This window comes from Mytilus edulis, chromosome 2 (assembly GCF_963676685.1).
Source record: "Mytilus edulis chromosome 2, xbMytEdul2.2, whole genome shotgun sequence".
Lineage (NCBI taxonomy): Eukaryota > Metazoa > Mollusca > Bivalvia > Mytilida > Mytilidae > Mytilus > Mytilus edulis.
In genome coordinates this window covers 82,067,056-82,087,437 of record NC_092345.1, presented here as the reverse complement: position 1 = coordinate 82,087,437, position 20,382 = coordinate 82,067,056, and the positions used below count along the sequence as shown (strand labels likewise).

At 31.1% G+C, this 20,382-nt stretch overlaps 1 protein-coding gene across 25 annotated transcripts in view; it reads left to right on the top strand.

Moving 5' to 3' along the window:
• Positions 1-20,382, top strand: part of LOC139513141 (voltage-dependent calcium channel type A subunit alpha-1-like) — a 215,630-nt gene that overhangs the window by 83,089 nt on the left and 112,159 nt on the right. For 23 of the 25 annotated variants that reach the window (XM_071301395.1, XM_071301392.1, XM_071301389.1 and 20 more), the window contains 6 exons: positions 1,024-1,224; positions 5,570-5,675; positions 7,111-7,250; positions 12,222-12,325; positions 12,956-13,129; positions 13,877-14,100. In XM_071301395.1, the coding sequence (XP_071157496.1) occupies positions 1,024-1,224; positions 5,570-5,675; positions 7,111-7,250; positions 12,222-12,325; positions 12,956-13,129; positions 13,877-14,100 (949 nt within the window). The other 2 variants (XM_071301399.1, XM_071301398.1) reach the window with 1 other exon arrangement.

Below are 20,382 nucleotides of genomic sequence, written 5' to 3'. Positions count from 1 at the left end.
AACGGACTGTCACTTATCAAATGGCAAAATCAAAAGCTCAAACACATCAAACTAATGGATACTAACTGTCATATTCCTGACGTGGTACGGGCATTTTTTTAATGTAGAAAATGGTGGATTCAACCTGGTTTTATAGCTAAACCTCTCACTTGTATGACAGTTGCATAAAATTCATGAGAACGCACTCTGACGGATTTCGGGATAATAATTTTCACGCTCCCCCCTTATTCACATTTTACGTGATAACTTAGTTTGATCGTATTTTAGAAATTGATATAAAAAAATTGTTATGGTAACATTTGCAATTAATCAACTATTCAAAAAGACTAGAGTACAAAAAATGTAAACAATAACAGGTCACCGTACGACTTACAACAATGAGAAAAGTCCATACCTGATCACAGTAAACAATTTATTTTAAATAAGAGAGACCCCTGCCCTGTAATTTGCAAAAATATGTATTTCAAACCCTAAGAGAAAACAATGATAATAAAGATTTATTTGATTTAGTTAGTGATATAAAGTAGAAATCGATACATGTTTAGAAGATAAAGGAATAAATCGTATAAACAAAATACCTATAATTTAGGCTAAAAATCGATGGAAATAAATGCATGATGGTGATGATGCTATGCTTAAAATCTCTGTATAACTTGTTCGAGTTTTTCCTTGAAAATCTGGATATTTTACTCACAGAGGCTGAAGTCAAAATAATAAATTGTCAGAAAAAAAGGGGGGGGGGAGTAATGTAATATTCCTTAAATTGTCATAATAACTGAATGAGATTTATTTAAGAATGTCTGTGTTTGGACCAGTTTATACATGTTTGGTGTTATTTGTCCACAAATAAGACTTATTGAAAAGAAGATGATCATGTCCTTAGTCCGTGTCATATCAATATTGAATATGTTGACAGTTGCAGTTAAATTAAAAAATTACAAAACACATGTGACTAAAAGGATATAAAAGTAACAATGTACATGTAGTAATCAAATATTCTCATTGATAATCATTTATTTTCAGAATGGCAACGTTTACTGTCGGAGGAGGAGGCCAGGAGGATGGAGATTTCAACGGACCATATGATGGAAATATTCGCCATGTTGCCAAAAAGGCAGCTAACCTTAGTCTTCCGGGAACATTAGGCTCCAACTCTAGATCTTTATTTATCTTCAGTGAAGAAAACTTTATCAGAAAATACGCCAAGATAATCATAGAATGGGGATATCCTTTTAAAAAGTCATAAATTAGTAATGCATATAAATGGGTATTCGTCGTTTACATAATGTTTGATACGTATGGTTTTATACTGAGTTCGTACAGGTATGAGCAGTTTATATCTAGTAAGTTGAACAACTTTGCATAGTACCAATTGTTTTGTTTCTTGTTCGTTTATAATTTGAACAACTATTAAGAAACTAACAGCCTAACACTCAGACAAAGTTGATGTTAGATGGCTATTATTTTTATGTCCCTTTTTGGTCATGTTGCTCTTTACGTGATTCGGTATTTATGCACCCTTGACTTAGAACCTTCCTGGTGACATTTATTTTAAGTGTTATTTTAATTTTTTAACATAGTAAATAGTTACCATAAATAGTAACTATAGTATTTGATACAGCTATAAATGGTTACCATAGCATATGATACAGGTATGACTATTACAGTTTAAATAGCATTTTGTGCAGCAATAGTAATTAAATATGCAGTAATAACAAACACATAGCCTTGAGAACAGACATGCGTAGGTTAAGATAAAAAAAAATGATGCGGGTATGACCACTAGTATGATTTTTTTTTGTTTGGGTAAATTTCCATGAAGTCTCTCATTACAATAATGATTTACAAAAACACATATCAACCATACTTTGAAGGAACCTTTTTGACATACAGATCGACATGGAACAATTACTAACCCTCAAAAGAATTATATTTCAATTTAGGTAGCTTTCTTGGAAATCTCTCATAACATTTGACAAACCACCTTATTAGACTAAATTGTTCGAAATACCAAAGATGTTCATTGATATTTTACAATTGAATTTATTTCATTTTTTAAAACACATTTCCAGGGAAGTATCGCAGAAAATAATAATTCGGTAAAGCTATGACCACGGATCGATTATTATGTAATTAATTTGAAAAAAATATGATTCCAATTGTCGTAAGCTTCCTTGGAATCTCTCAGAACAATTTGAAAAAAAACTTGAAACCTTATATATGTAAAACTTTATGACCTAAAGGAAGACAAAATAATTGAAATGCAACTGAATCCCTATATACGTCATCCTTGTAAATGCTCATCCGTACAACATGAAATTTGTACAGTGTCTCCCTAGTTTGTGTATATAAGTAAAGGGGTTGTAAAGGTCCAATGGGACTTAGCTTGGGAGAACTTCCAAACAACATTACTTGTAATAAAATGAAGTAATAAATATTTAGCATTGGGAACAAGCATATGCATAGTTAACAGACTAAAGTATGTTTTAGTAATGTAAACATAGTATCGTAAGGGGTACGGGTAAATACATGTGTAATATAGGTACTCTCAATAAATATATATAGCATTTAAAAGTAATTTTGAACCCTGCTATTCATATACAGCTCTTCTATACTGAATTATTTAGGAAATACTTTAATATATCATTGATGCACTGCTCGCACTCAAACATACACATGGTATATTTATATATCGAATATTTTCTACAAATTAGATCTTCGAACATGCAGGTTTCCTGGAATATTGATTATCTTTGAAACTGCCATATTCAAGTGCTAATATTTTTCCCTTCATCATAAATAATTCAGAAACTTAATTGTTGTGTAGCAAATTACATAGGATATGTAACAATATCATTTAGATAATCGACCGTATAGGTATAGGCTATTTGATCATACGAATTATAGCTGCATTCCAATTTAGAATCAGTTTGCATGACCTATTTTGGTTTCAGTATAAATACATTTTACCCATAAATCAATCTGCTTAAAATAAGATTCTATTAAAAACTTTTCTCCGTTGGCTCGTGTACAACATGGACGAGGGACAAGCTGATTTGACGGTCGGCTTTTAATCCGATTATATATAAATCAGCTTGAGAGTTGGTAGTTCACCTCTTTTTTTCAACAATTTAAACCATTTCTCTTAAGAAAAACTAATGGTCAACTTTCAATATAGAGTGACTCTTATAAAAGTATATTAATGGATACTTTATAGAAAATCGAAGAATTACAACTTTAAAAATGGGCACTCTTCCTAGTCAGATTGAAACTAAATAAATTGCAATGGTGTCTAGTTAAACTACTAGTATTCAAATAACATTAATTTTATCTTTCGTTTTAACACCAGAATCGCTTAGAATTATCAATTGAGGAATTATTTGGATAAATTTACAGCATAGTAGTGATATTTGGCTCCTCTACGTACAACTACACAATAAACTTGCACAGTAATTGAGTAATCAATATTGCGTTCGGCAGATGAAGATGATGGCAATAAAGCTCTCTAATTTGACTGAAGAAAGGATCTTCAGATATTCATAATACTATCCTAACACATGTCTATACTGTCTTCCAATATGTTATAGATTTTCAGAAATTATATGATAGATATATATACATTGTCCATCATAAAGTGTTAAGGATAGAAAGGGTCGTTGTCGAAACAGATATGAAATGTAACTTAACTCTACAACAAATAAAAAGAAATCAAAACTGTCCCCGCTAAATGGGCTGACCAAAAAAAGTAGCCCTTAAATGTAAGCTTTTCATGACAAAATCCTGCGATCAGGTGCATTCGCTGATAAGTGATGATCGAATGAAGAGCGAAATTGTGGTGCAACAAAACTGGGGAACGTATTAGTTTCAGTTGTAATTACTTATGACAGATATTCCATCACCAAGTCATAATGGCGTCCAAAAACGATTTAAAATTCCGTATTAAACCTATGTCAATAAGGTTCCTTGCACCATCTATCAAAAAAATAATCATAGGAAACATAGGCTTTGGAATACCGTATTAAGTAAGAGATATGTGTCACATATGTATGTGCTACTGGAATGCTGCTGAAAATTGAATGCATTCTTTAAAATTAGTGATGGGCAATATGTCCTAGTAGACCGCGAGGTTTGACTGGTGAAAACAGCTAGATATTGAGTAACCCTGTAAATTACTGAATGCATTAGATTATATACAAAGGTATCATACATACCACAAAATATTAACAAGTTTTAGACAAATAAAATTTAGAATAGAAACAAGGAATATCAAAGAGAAAGCAACCCGACCAAAGAGCATAAAACAGTTTATAATGATAGTAAACTATAGTAAGTGTCACATTTCCATAAAGAAAATTCTGAACGACGAAGTATCAGTGGATAGGTCAAAATCATATGACCTTTCCTCATCTGAGCCGGAAATTTTATTACTTTTTGACTGTTTCAAGACAGACTGATAGAAGCTTGACGAATATACATGATTATTCAGAATTTCCCAATATTGATTTCTAAGGAAACCCATATAGTACAGTATAGTTCAAAGTGGGGATCAATATGGGTTGCATTTTTCCTGGTATTGTTTTCATTTGATCAGAATTATATTTTAAGAAAAGGTTCACTTGGGACCAAAGGTTGTAAAGAAATATTTTCTTGATATACTTATATTACACTTATATCTAAACAGCGATTAGAATATAGAGAAAGTCAGTTACTTTAATGTATTATAAATGAAAGTTCGGCGATGTACTTTAATACGGATTTTTTTGCATTATTAAAATTTGCTGTTACTAAATGATAGAAATTATTATAAATTAAGGAATGTATCTCCCTCATGCAAAGCTCTGATTCCTTTCACGGATTTGGCTATACTGTTTGGGACCTTTTGGATTATAGCTCTTCATCTTTTATATAAGCTTTGGATTTCAAATATTTTGGCCACGAGCATCACTGAAGAGACATGTATTGTCGAAATGCGCATCTGGTGCAAGAAAATTGATACCGGTAATTTTATTAATAAGTTTAAGAAATGTGTTTTTTTTAAACTTTGTTACAAACCGTCGTCACATTCGAGAAGAAATAACTATTATTGTCATACGAGATGAAACCACTATTATAACACTCAGGCTGTATAAAAGTAGTCTCCTTTCGCTTTTTTACTTTTTTATTCGAGCGTCCTTGATAAGTCTTTAGTGGACGAAATACGCATCTGGCGTACAAAACTATACGTTTAGTATATACACCACAACCCGACCAAGATAATATTTAAATTATGTCCATGTCTATAAAATTAGTCATTTTTAGTACTTTTTGACTGTTGCCTATTTTTATATGGAATAATAAAAGATAGGACCACTCGAGGTCTTTTCTTTTTTTTAAGGGGGGGGGGGGGGGGGTAGTTTTGTCAGACTTTAAAACTGTTGTGTTCAGAGATGTTGTTTTTGCTCATATATTATATATTACACTTAAATTAAATGAAAAGAATAAATGTACCGACATGTTTTCATCTATAACCTGTCGTTTAATAAAAAATAATTATGAAAAGTACAACCATTTTTCTTAACTGTATGTTTACGCCTTTTGAATACATGGTACTACTAACGATCATAGCTAACTGTATTGTATTAGCCCTTGAGGAACACCTTCCGGAGTTTGACAAGACACCGCTGGCTGTTCAGCTCGTAAGTATTATATTTCTTAAATTGTAACAAAATACTTGCCAAGCAGTTCAAGATTGTCTTCTTACTAATGGCTTTGCCAAGCAGTTCAAGATTGTCTTCTTACTAATGGCTTATCCAGCAGTTAACGATTGTCTCAATCTTTTTTCTGCAACTTGAGTTGGTTTAACCAAGGACGTCATGATTACTAACTTATCATATACGTCCTTGGTTTTACACGGCCAAACTGTCCTCAAGCTTCAGTATAGCGACGGAACATCGACTTCTAGTATCTACACATGCCAAGAATATAAATTGTTTTCACCAAGCCACTAAAAAAATAATTTTACAAAATGTTCACTCACCTTACAGATTTATTCAGTTTGCCTTCATTACACATTTGATAATACTGTCAATGAATAACCATTGAAACAAAATGAACCACTAGTTCTCAAAAGGCAGTGGCTATTTTGTCGGATCCGGCAAAATAGCTTCTTAGGGGCTATTTTACCTTCTCCGACAAAATAGCAATGGAGTTTTGCTATTTTGCCGGTCGTTATTAAGATTAAAATTAAGAATAGAAAAAATATGGAAACATACACTTCAATAAGAAATCTCTATACAAATATGTATAATACTTTAATCCATTTATATAAAACGTGCTTATTAAATTGATATTCGTTACAGTCTAAAAACATGTCTTTAAAACATTTTTAAAAAGTAAAATACTAAAATTGATACTAGTACTTTTTTTTCTTTACTACGAGGTAAAACAAATTCTTTAAAAAATATATATAATACACATCAGCTATTGAAGGCATACGAACCCATATAAAAAAAATCGACATTCTGATTTAAACTGTTAAAAAATATATCCTATTAGTTTTGAAACAAAAAGTAACAACCTATATTGGTTTCCGAGCGTTAAAAAAACAACCGCTGAAACGTTCGACCTAACTGAGTTATCTTGAAGCTGAGTCTTGAAGCAAGTGCATGAAGAGAGCCGTGGTGTAGTGGTTAGTGCATCGGACTACTAACACAAAGGTTACTGGTTCGATTCCCGTTCGGGATGAAAATTTCAGGAACTCAATTTTCGGCTCTCCCTTGACACCATTTGCGAGTATGGTCTTAAGGAAACGATGATAGTCCGTCGGAAGGGGACGATAAATGGCTGACCCGTGTTAAGAGAGAGCCATATCTCTTGCACGTTAAAGACACCCTTGTAGATTTCGAAAAAGAGTAGGCTAATGCCGCTACAAGGCAGCACTCGCACCCGCAAAGTGGAAAGGGATTAATATAAGTTGCAAAAACTTGTTTCCCAATCCACTATAAATAAATATGTTTAAACTAAACTCATATACATCTGAGACTAGGCTATAATTATATATATTGTGTTATAGTAGTCTCAGTATACATGTTTGAAAGAAAAATAAGAACTAATTTGATATTTCTGTTTTAGGAAGCCACTGAGTTGTACTTTTTAGCGATTTTCTGTGTAGAAGCACTGCTGAAAATTGTTGCTCTAGGATTTTGTTTACATAAAGGTTCTTATTTACGTAACGTGTGGAACATAATGGATTTTGTTGTTGTAGTTACTGGGTAGGTATTTAGCTAGATCATATCAAGATAAGATAACTCTACCATAGACAACTGAAGAATGAGACTCTTTTGGCATTTTACAAAGCTTATTACTGATACAATTATGAACATTCTATCCTCACACACAAGTTTTATATTTGACAATGGTTGAAAAGGTATCTAAGTATGATTTTATTTGAATACTTTAAAATAAGTGGCTATACAAAACGAAAGTACAGAATACATTATTTCCCCGCCAAATTATGAACCGTTTAATACTACAATATTAATCTATAAATATAAAAAAGAAAATAATTAAAAAAAAAATTGATGGTGAATTTTTCATTGTTTATATATTTTTTTCTTTTCAACATTTAAGTACAATTTATGCATTGTAAGTAGGTAAAACTAACTGAATATTTCCCAGCTACTATAAAGAAGAGAGTAATCTATAATAGAGATTTAACAATCAAACACTAATCCTGTTGAGCATGCATGTAAGAACCTGATAATGAAGTACTCATAGTATGCAAACGAGTAAACTGTTTTGTACCTTTTATTTAGGATTTTTCACATGCATTCATTTCAAAACATATTTTCACATGCACACATCTGTATCATCAGTGAAAAGTATATTAAAATTGAATTAAGAAATCAAGACTTACATCAAATTATCAATGTAAAACATTTAAATTTACTGCACATCTACTTTAAAAAAAATCAGTGTTCCACATGAGTGATTTGAAGCGACAAGCGCAGTGACAGTGACCATACTTTTAGCATACTTTTAGAACAGCCAAACACATATTTAAGGACACCATCAATTATTTTAATCTGAGGCTAATATATTAAAACATGCATGATAGTAGTCTCAGTTTTAATGTAGAAATTCTTCTCTAAGCTGATGCTACCTTTTATTTATTTTAGTTATAAAAATGAAACATACAAAAATATCTTTATCAATGAAGACTTGTTTTTAAAAGATACTTCATCACAAGAAACAACTAAACATATTGAATATTCATTTGTCACTTGGTTGGTCAATTGGACATAGACAATTTCTTAGTAAGGTTTTCCAATGGTTTTATGTTCTCCATCTTTTTCCCAATTCAATAACTAAGTGCTTACTTGAAATTAGCACCCTTCTTTTTTGAAATTCTTGCTGGACAAAAATGGTGGAACACTGAAATAATATAATATAATTTTATAACATTAATTGATTTTCATTGGATTTTCAATTAATGAAAATATCATGTATGTGGTTAGTACTCATCAAGGTATACATTATTATTATGTAACATTAGTTAATGCAATAAGAGTTTTAATTGACTTTGCTTTGACTATATTAAGGCTTGTTTGCTAACCTTTGCATACATATACATGTACTTACAATATTTACTAATAGTTTACTTTTATGCAAGCATGAAAAACTAAATGTTATAAAAATTAATAAGCTATGCCATATGAACAAACTGTGCATTTTTACTGACTTACCACATGTTGGTTAGCATGGTCAGATAGTAATGATGTTAAAACTTATTTATTATCATCATTATTAAACATTGTAAGAAAAGTAAAAACAAGTGGTTACTTAACATAGTATAACCCAAAACAAAGGTTAATTCCTGATTTTTATGTGAATATTTTCTATTTTGGAATTTAGGATTGAAACTTTAATTGTAAGGGTTCCGAAAAAACATCACTTGAATATCTCTTCAGTTTGTCCAATATTCAATGCATTAATTTAGAATTGAACTAGGCCTCCCAATTGGCAATTTATTGACAAAAATGTATAAATGCGCATGTCCAAAATATAGTCGAGAATCCCTTTTCCCAAAAAATAATTAACAAGGTATAATTATGTACATATGTATATAAGTGAATACTATATGATGATAACAATAACAGCATGAACATACATTTATATATATCATCCTTCAAATGTTAATTAAAATCCAAATATTACAAAGTTCATTTATCATAGTTTCACATATTTTGGTTTAACGTATGAAACATACATCTTTTAAGAGCACATATATTATATATATACAATGTACACATATATATCATGTCATGCATGTATATGAAAAGCATAAGTTGTTTAATAATGTTGTGTAGATAAATGTAGATAATGATACAGTTATTTTTTATCCAATTATAAATATTGTTGCAAAACATTTGCTATATATAGATAGTTGATAAAGGAGGCATGATGAGAGCTGTTCTACAATTCTAAGCTATTGGGATATTACAACAAAACAAGATATCACAACAAAACAAACCATGCCTGATGGCATTGTACAGAAAGGAAAAAAATGCCCATTTCTTGTTAAAACATTATCTAAGAAACAGATTTCACCATCATACATGTATCTCATGCAATATGACATTTCTCACTCACGTCAGTAGATTTTAAATATATGAAATGAAGGATGCAAGCATCATGTTTTGAATTTGAAACTGTTTAAAGAGAAATGTTGTACCAAGTATTACTTAATGAAGTGGAAGAATCTTATACATTAATGATGGCAATAAGTTAACAAAAATAGTCAAATTCTTCACCAGTTTCAAAATCATGCTAAAATTTTATTTATGAATTAATAGATATAGGAAGATGTGGTGTAAGTGCCAATGAGACAACTATCCATCCAAATAACATAAGCATATTTAAATAATATAGACTCAAGTCCAGATATCTCACTGGTAGTGTCATTAACATGATGTGAAGTGACATAATTGACATGAAATAACATTTGAATCCTAGTTATCATGGTTATGGCAACAATATGTTTTTCAAGAGTTGATCGGCAATTATATGTTACTCAGACTGAAATCTTTGTTAAATGCATCTTGTAGAAGAATATTTCTTTTGGAAAGGCCTTGACTCATAGCCTAATATTAATGGCAAGATCTCAGTGCAAGGCTATTTAGGAAGTCTTGGCAATTGTACATAAGATTGAAGAAGTTTGAAACACTCTGCTCTTAAATGAGGTAAATGATTTTGTTTTGAATTTGATGGCGCATATCATACTGAAATTGAAAATTATACCACACAGGCTGATAGAGTATGTTTTCCCATCGTTTGACCAACCAGCTGTTAGATCATTGAGAGTTTTACGTCCATTAAAACTTGTTACAGGAATTGAGAGTAAGTCCTGGTGTTCCATAAACCTCCCACTTTGACCCTATTTTTGGTTCTGTAGTGAATACCCTGGCTTTATCAGGTTTTATCCATTTACTTTTAGAACACAGCATACCTTTGTATAGATTTGACCATTCATATGCTTTAGTTTGGAATAAAGAGAAATTCAACATACATGTACAATGTACTCAAATTTTATTTTGAACAGCAACCTCTTTGTAAATTTACAAAGTCATTTTAACTGAATAGTTTCAGATGGCATTATACATTTGATAATGAACTTGTCCTTTCATAATCTGCTAACATTACATAAATCATGTTTTGTAAATTGTTAATTCTAGACTTAATCTGTTCCAGAGAAAATATATTTTTTAAATTCTCAGTTTTAAGGGTAAAAATAGTTTTTATTAAAAGGTAATTGAAAATTGATGTTTTAGGTTATTAATGCAAGTGTTTTATTTTTAAAGGAAGATGCTTATTAAATTTTAATCTGGGTATTTCCATGTACCAACTATAAACTTTCTATCCTCAAGCAGCTAATTCATATCTGTCATTGCTTCAAAATTAATGATTAAAATGATTGTTTATTTTTTGTCCATTAGGGAGATGCTGTTTCTTCATTATCTGAATATCAAAGTTAGAGTATTGACAAGTAAATTTCATTGAATTAAAGTATTAAAAAACAAAAAGTAATGGTTGCCATAAAAATTGTCCAATATTATGCAATTTCTGTTGATGATCTTGCTTCACTGAGGATAGGCTGCACAATATTTTGTGTTCTGTAGATGAGTCCGTCACTCTGAGGATAGGCTGTACAGTATTTTGTGAATTATTGATAGCCATTGTCAGTTGAATAGGCATTGCATAATTTTGAGATAAAAATATTGGATGTGTATTGATCTCTAAAAATGTGACAGATCAATACTATGTGTAAATAGATGTTAAATTTGTATAAACAAGCTAAAAGTACAAATATAGAACATGGGTACATTGTACATGTATTTAAAGTAGGGAATAGGGTCAGAAATTAAAATGGCTCAGATAGCAGTCTTAATAAACCTGTAAAGCAATTAATTTCTTCAATAATTGATAGCAATAGGGATTCTATTGTTTGATTTTTTTTTTAACTTGTCTTTTGACAACAAGGATTTGAATTTTTCTATTGAAACCATGGAAAAAAGGGCTTTTATTCAAGAGTCAATATGCTTGCTTTAACCATTCTCTTTTAATTTTAATCAAACTTAAAAAAAAAAGTGGTTTAATTTTTGAACATTTTGAACAGTTTTTGTTGCAGATTAAAGTCTTTGAATTGAAAAATGTTAAGTTTTTGAGGAGGACGAAATTTTGCTTCTGTTTATTATCGTTTTGGTATCTGAATAAAGTTATGAAACTCTGACTTTCAGGGGTTGTTGAAAAATTGCTCAACAATAATAAGGGTATCCCTAACTGTAACCGGGACATTGTATTTTGCAATAAGAAGAAAAGTTATAAATAGAATAGATTGAAAATTTTAAGTCAAAGGTGTATATTTTGTCCAAATATACAAAGATATCGTTTGAGCCATGCATGAATATTTTGTTATTTATATATCTATAATATAGATATTGTATGCTTATAGAATGTACATTTTCAGTCTTATTTTTCAAACTTTCTGTTCAAACTTACAAAAGCATGAAAAGCAATTGCAGTCCAATTGATATGTTTTATTCATAGTATTACAATTTACAAAACATGAAGAGAAAGTTTACTTATGAGGCTGAAAATGCCCCCAAAGTTGATAGTGTAGCTTTCCTGATTATCCCCCTCCTAGGTGAAGGAGTTATGGTGCAGGGAATTTTCTTTTTTTCTAGGTTCATTACCATATACCCCACCACATCAAATAGTTCAATAGATCTGAGGACATTACGGGCCGTAAGGGTGTTACGGCCCTTAAAGTTAGTCTCGGGAATTCCAAGTATGTATAAAAGTATATTTTATGAATATATACCTTTTAGTAAGATATATTTTGCATTTCTATAACAATGTCACTAGTGTTTTAAAATGATTATTAATTGTACTATACTTTTGAATGAAGGTATGTATTGGAATATCATTTTTATGGCTTTGAAGTTTGAATGCATGTTTTGAGTATATTATAGTTTATAGTCAATACGTCTCATGGCAGATCTCCACAAAATGGGAAGATTGCAGGTCTGCTTATCAGATGTAGTGAAAGTCTTTTAAAATTTTCATTTTTGTTATTTGTTGATTGTTAAAAACCATGAAGAGTAAAGATTAATAAATATGATAGGCTAGACAATCTCCCATGGAATACAGTAAATATTGAATAAAAATGGATAATAATTAATCTCATTATAAACCAAAAATTAAAACCTAAAAAGACATGAAGTAGAATTATAAGTTTAAAACATAACCTACATTGATATTAAAAAAGATGCAGAAGCAGTTACTAATACACAAGAAAAATGATTCAGAAAATATGTAAATCTATTTATAAGACTTAACAATGTAAATGTACAGCATGTTTGCAGTCCTTGTTTTAACATATGAGATATTTCAATAATGGTTTTTGTGTATTTTTCAGGTCTTCAGGTTGTATTGAAGTCTATAATCCGGGCTATGGCCCCCTTGTTACAAGTTTGTCTACTGGTGCTCTTTGCTATTGTTATGTTTGCTATAGTAGGATTAGAATTTTACTCCGGCGCTTTCCATCGTGCCTGTTTTAAATTAAATGTCAAATATGATGTAAATAGTGAAGGTAGGTAGTATTTATTCAAAACTACTCATAGGTGTCTTATCTTTACAAATGTTTCTAAATTTGGTCAAATATCTCACTTTGGAGAATAAAATTCAGTTTGTCTCCCTCTTTTAGCTTTGTTGAATTATAAGTAGTTATTTTGCTGTTAATGATGACACAAGTTACCATCAAACCATTGTTTATATACATAAACCTAATAAAGAATTCCCAAGCTACCTGGCATATTTAAACTTCTTTCATGATTAGATGCACTTCAAGGTTGTTTATTTAATATATTTGAAAAACATAATGTCACTCCAAAAAGTAAGGTCAAATATAAAAAGTAATATGAAATAGTTTTTTTGACACATTTCCTCCAACTTTCTCTAGAGATTCTCTAGAGATTCTATAACTTGGTATTTTATTAACCAGTGACAAATATTACATGCCTATGTCATATAAATATGACCTTGCTTTGTACTCAACTGACATGCTGAGCCAGAGTTTAACATACTGGTACTAGTTTACAAGGTAACAGTCTACAGTCATCCTAACCACACACAATTTTATGAGCTTGCTGGTCTTTTATCTTACTGTTAAGCGTTTCATATTTATTGAAGAAACAACAAAAACAAATTTTCATTTTTGATGCAGTCTTGAAATAATTGTGACAATAGCTAAAAAAAAATTACACTTTAACATATGATTTGTTAATATTATTTCAAAAGTCATAATGTTTATTTATTTCATATTCCTTTATTTTTTCAGATAATATAGATTTAGGTGATGAAGAAGATATAAGGCCTTGTAATGACAAAATAGGTTCAGCATATGATTTAGGTGGATTTACATGTCAAGAAAACATTTCTGAGTGTCGAGGGGTGTGGGTAGGACCAAATTATGGAATTACTAGCTTTGATGACATTGGTTATGCTATGTTAACAGTGTTTCAGTGTGTTACAATGGAGGGCTGGACTAATGTATTATATTATGTAAGTAGATTTATTCAGGATTCTTATCAAAAGGTACACTAAAAAAAAAGAAACACAAATATGGCAAAAAGCAACCAAGGAAAACCACTGATTTACAGGCTCCTGACTTTGGACAAACACATATAGCTGTGTTAATAAGGTTTGAAGGTTTGTGAGTTCTTAACCCAACCTAACATATACTGTTGTGTAACAGCACACCATAAGTACAAATCTTAAAAATCTGATGAAAAGGGTTTATGTCATCAAATCAGACTAAACCCACAAAATAACCTAAAACCAGATGCTCTGCAGGGCGCAGCTATATACGACCGCAGAGGTTGAACCCTGAACAGTTGGGGCAAGTATGGACCAGGGCTTCCAAAAAACATTTGAGCCAGCCGGACATTTTATATCTGATCCCGATTTTAATCCCTTAAGACTAAGTCACAATTATGGTAATCAGATGGCCATTCCAATGATAATGAAATTAGATTAAAAAACGATTTTAAACTTTACTTTGTTTTGGATGTTTGGATGTAAACTGTTAAATTGGCAGTGCATCATTCAAAGTGTGCACTTCAGCGTGCTCATATCTGCCATAGACTCTTTATTTGTGCAAAATGACATGTCAAAAACTTCATTTTCGTTTTGAAAATCACGTTTTTCTAAAACCGGATGTTGACTTGACAATGGTAAAACATTGACCGTAAACGGATACGTAAAATCCGTGTACGTTTGCAAAGCATGACTGAGTGAAGAAGATCTTTCCACGTTATTTCTTCAACAAAATTCTTGAAATGAACGTTAAGATACAGGTATCAATGATAATTTTAGCATTTTGAAGAAATAAAGGATGCATAATTTAATTTCCCACCTTTGCACATGCGCACACGTGTTCTAGTTTATTCGACGTAGTTCTGACGATTTTTCATTTAAACCTTTTAAATTTTTTTATCAAATCATGTAGATAAACTAATTTCTTATAATTTTAATCTTTTGGACTAAATCAATGAGCTACAAACCGCTGAAATGTAAGAAAATAATTGTGAATAGACCGATCAATTTATACGATGTCCGGTAATGAACATAGTTTACCTGTCACCTGAGCAGGTAGATATCACCTGTCCAACAACTGATTAGCCTTGATTAAAATTAGAAAGTATTGAAGTAGGGATTGTTTTGATAGTAATTTATCATCATGTCACTTTTATGACCGGAAATGTGTAGAAGTTAAAGGCAAAAGGTTGGGTCAAAAAGATCGTGACTTATGTTAAAATGACCGAAAAAGCCTTGAAAAGTAAAATGTATATGACCGTTTCATGCTTTGCCCAGCCGGACTTTTACCGGACATTAATCAAATGTCCGGAATATATGACCGTTTTGGAAGCCCTGGTATGGACACAACATTTAAGCTGGATTCAGCTCTAAATTTGGATTGTGATTAAATAGTTGACACAGCATAGGTTTCTGACACAGAATGAATGTGGTCTAATGAACTTAAAGTATTTTTTTTGCCTTTGAGCAATTCACTATGCTGTTGAATATGAATCCTCTCAAAAAAATGTTTGAAGAAATTTTCTTTTTATTTATGAAATCTGAAATTAGAAAAATTTACCCCCCCCCCCCCTTTTTTTTCACACCCCCCTTTCTCTTTTTCCAAAACTGATCTCAATTCAAATTCTTAATGGAGTTTGCAACAATAACTACTCATTGAAATACATCATAAAATATTAAAATGTAAAATAAAGTGCTTGTTATCACTGAATGGTAAAGATTGTTTTAATTTATCAGTTGGTTGTAAAAGTGAATATACATTGTATAATGTATAAAACAGTGATTTAAGTTGATTCAACTACTATTCTGGACAAAGAAAGATAACTCCAATTGAAAATTTCTTGCTATTGCACAATATTGCGCAATTAGATATTTCTTGCTATTGCGCAATACTGTGCAATTGAAAATATTTGCTGTGCAATTGAAGATTTCTTGCTATTGCGCAATACTGTGCAATTGAAAATTGCTTGCTATTGCACAATACTGTGCAATTGAAGATTTCTTGCTATTGCTGAATACTGTGCAATTGAAAATTTCTTGCTATTGCACAATACTTAATATAATAATTTTGGATCCTGATTTGAACCAACTTGAAAACTGGGCCCATAATCAAAAATCTAAGTATGTGTTTAGATTCAGCAGATAAAAAAAACCCAAGAATTCAATTTTTGTTAAAATCAAACTTATTAATTTTGGACCCTTTGGACTTTAATGTAGACCAATTTGAAAAAGGGACCAAAAATTAAGAATCTACACACACAGTTAGATTTGGCATATCAAAGAACCCCAATTATTCAATTTTTGATGAAATCAAACAAAGATCAATTTTGGACCCTTTGGGCCCCTTATTCCTAAACTGTTAGGACCAAACCTCCCAAAATCAAACCCAACCTTCCTTTTATGGTCATAAACCTTGTGTTTAAATTTCATAGATTTATATTTACTAATACTAAAGTTCTGGTGCGAAAACCAAGAATAATGCTTATTTTGGCCCCTTTTTGGCCCCTAATTCCTAAACTGTTGGGACCAAAACTCCCAAAATCAATCCCAACCTTCCTTATGTGTTCATAAACCTTATGTCAAAATTTCATAGATTTCAATTTACATAAACTAAAGTTACAGTGCGAAAACCAAGAATATGCTTATTTGTGCTTTTTTTGGCCCCTAATTCCTAAAATATTGGGACCAAAACTCCTAAAATCAATCCCAACCTTCCTTTTGTGGTCATAAACCTTGTGTTAAAATTTCATAGATTTCTATTCACTTTTACTAAAGTTAGAGTGCGAAAACTAAAAGTATTCGGACAACGACGACGCAAGACGACGACACAAGACGACGACACAAGACGACAAAGACGCCAACGTGTTAGCAATATACGACGAAAAATTAAATTTTTTTCGGTCTTATAAAAATATACATTGGATATCATTCTGAGAGTACTCGAAAAAAATAAAGCATGTCCTTGTGCAGTGCCAAATTATATGTATTTACAGAAGGCAGGACTATATTAAGTGGCAATACTGTGGATTCATTTATTTTCGTGGGTACCAATTTTCGTGGATTGAGGAAAACTTGCATTTTTGTCGAGCCTTCGACTTTAGTCGAAAAAGCGAGACTAAGCGATCCTACATTCCGTCGTCGTCGGCGTCGTCGGCGGCGTCAACAAATATTCACTCTGGAGGAACACATTCTGTAGATGGAATAGGGGAAACCTTAGATGTTATTCGTAAGGAAAATACCAAACTGAAGAGCGAGTTAATTGACGTTCAAATGAGGTCCATGCGGAATAATTTGATATTTTACAATATACCGGAATCGGAAGGTGAACAATGTACCCACATTATAAACAAATTTTGCGTTAAAAATCTGAAAATAGAAAATGTGGACACAAAGTTATCTATTGCTGAGGCCTATCGTCTAGGAAAGCATGGTGAGAAGACTCGTCCGATACTAGTGAAGTTTTCAAATTTTGAAAGCCGGGATTTGGTGAAAAAAAGCGCAAAAAATCTAAAAGATACTTGTTTCGGTATTTCAGAACAATTACCTTTGGACATCCAGAAACGAAGAAAAGAAAAGCTGCCGATTCTAAAGGACTTACGCGAACGGGACATTAAGGCTTACTTTGTGAAAGACCGTATATTTGTAAATGGGAAGGAATATTTGCCATAGGACAAATCCAGAGAACAATTTTGTAAATTAAAATGTCTATGTTGGAATGTTCATGGTTTAACTTCAGTCTACAAAGATAATGACTTTTTGAACTTAATAAATGATTATAATATTTTATTTCTCAGTGAGACTTGGTTAAAAGATAATAACTTGTTAGTTATAGATGGTTTTGACAGAATTTCTTGTGTATTTCGTAATAAAAATATAGGTACTAGAAATGAAGGAGGTATTGCTGTTTTTTGTAAGAGTTTTTTATGTAACGGTATTATTGTTGAAAAAGAATTAAATGATGGTATTATTCTGTTAAAACTTGACCATAGTTTCTTTGATACTGATAAAGATATTTTTATTTGTTTTTCTTATGTACCACACGAAAGATCTAATTATTACCAATTATGTGATATAGATTTTCACGATATTATTGAAAGTATTGTAAATAACTATAGTGATAAAGGTATTGTTTTGGTATGTGGAGATTTAAATAGCCGCATAGGTGAATTAAGTGATTTTTTACTTAATGACGATCTAGATAAATATGTCGAAAGTGTTGAGCACGTTGTAAACCCCATTATTTCTGACAGAAGTTCAATGGACAAAACAGTTAATGCATTTGGCCGTAAACTATTACAAATGTTGGGTTAAAGTTTTTTACAATAATATCAACTCTGCTGTCATCCAGGGGGGGAACCTTTCAGATTTTTTTACTATTGGAAGAGGTTGTAGACAAGGGGACCCCTTGTCTCCATATCTTTTTATTTTATGTGTTGAGATTCTGGCATTGAAAATAAGGGGAAATAGCGACATTAGTGGCATAGAGGTCACACGGGTTGAGCATAAATTGTCACAATTTGCTGATGACACCTCTTTGATTTTGGATGGGAGTGAAAAATCTTTACAAGAATCATTATTAGAATTAGATTGGTTTGCAAAAATATCTGGACTGAATATTAACTTCACAAAAACACAAGTTATTTGGTTTGGGAGCAAAAAATATAGTACAGATACTTTATGTCCTAACAGAAATCTGTCCTGGGGTGAAACTTCTTTTAAATTACTAGGAATTAATTTTGATGTAGATCTTGAAAAAATTGTTAAGATAAATTATTCTGAAAGAATTGTACAGATTAAAAATACTTTAAATCAGTGGTCTAAAAGGAATCTAACTGTTATAGGGAGAATAACTGTGATTAAAACTCTAGTCTTGCCTATTGTAAACCATCTCATTATCTCTCTGCCAAATCCTTCAGATGATATTATTAAGAGAATAAATGAACTTATTTATTCATACATATGGAACTCACCTATACATAGAGTTAAGAAGGATATTCTAATCAAAGATTACTTGGAGGGTGGTTTGAAAATGCTTGATTTGAATATGTTCATTATAGCACTTAAATCCACATGGATTAGGAGGATTTTGCAGAGAGATAGTAAATGGCAAAATATTTTCATGTCAAACATAGATAAAAGAAAGTTGTTTAGTTGTGGTGTTGATTATATTAGACAACTGTATATGACAGTTAACAACCATTTTTGGAAAGATGTACTAAGATCCTGGGAAATGATTATTCAAAAAGAAAGAAATTTTACTTATGATTCATTTTTATCAAATCCACTATGGCTAAACAATAATATTAAGATTGGTCATAAATCAGTAATTTATCAAGATTGGTTCAAAAGTGGTATTAGATTTGTAAATGATATAGTTGACCAAAATGGATTGTATATTTCATTTGACCAATTTAATCAAAAATATAACATTAACACAGATTTTCTTAAATTTAACAGTGTTATTTCGGCAGTGAAAGAGGCATCAAAATCTTTCCCTAAAGGATCTTACAAATTAGTTTGTCCTTTTATACCATCATGTCTACAAATATTTTTAAAACATTGTAAAGGATCAAAAGATATGTATTCTGTACTGACAAGAAATAATGTTATTCCTACTGGACAGCTTAAGTGGGTTAAAATTTTAGGTGAACAGAACCTGAACTGGAAAAAGATTTTCAGACTGCCTTTTGCTGTTACTAAAAATAGTAAATTACAGTGGCTGCAATATAGGATTAATCATTGCATTATTGCCACAAATCAGTATTTAGTAAAAATAAAATTGACTGATGATCCTTTGTGTACATTTTGTAAATCAGATAATGAGTCTATAGAACACCTATTTTGGAATTGCAATACTGTACAAGATTTTCTACAGGATGTTGATAACTGGTTCCTTTCCGGTGGAATAAGTCTCCCAATGAATAAATTAAACTTTCTTTTTGGAGACTTATCCAAGATATTTCCCAACAACCCATATAACATGATTTTTCTTTATATTAAACAATATATGTATAATTCTAGATGCTTTAAAAAGAATCTCTCATTGCAAGCAGTTATAATAAAACTGAAAGATATGTATAAATTAGAGAGTATGATAGCTGTAAAAAATAAAAAGATAACTGAATTTGACAATGTATGGAATGTTTTTGAAAAACTATTATTGTATACTGACTAATGTCTTTTTTGTTGTTGTTACAATTACTTAGGACTACTTAATTATTGCCATGTTATGTACTTGATCAGTGTTGA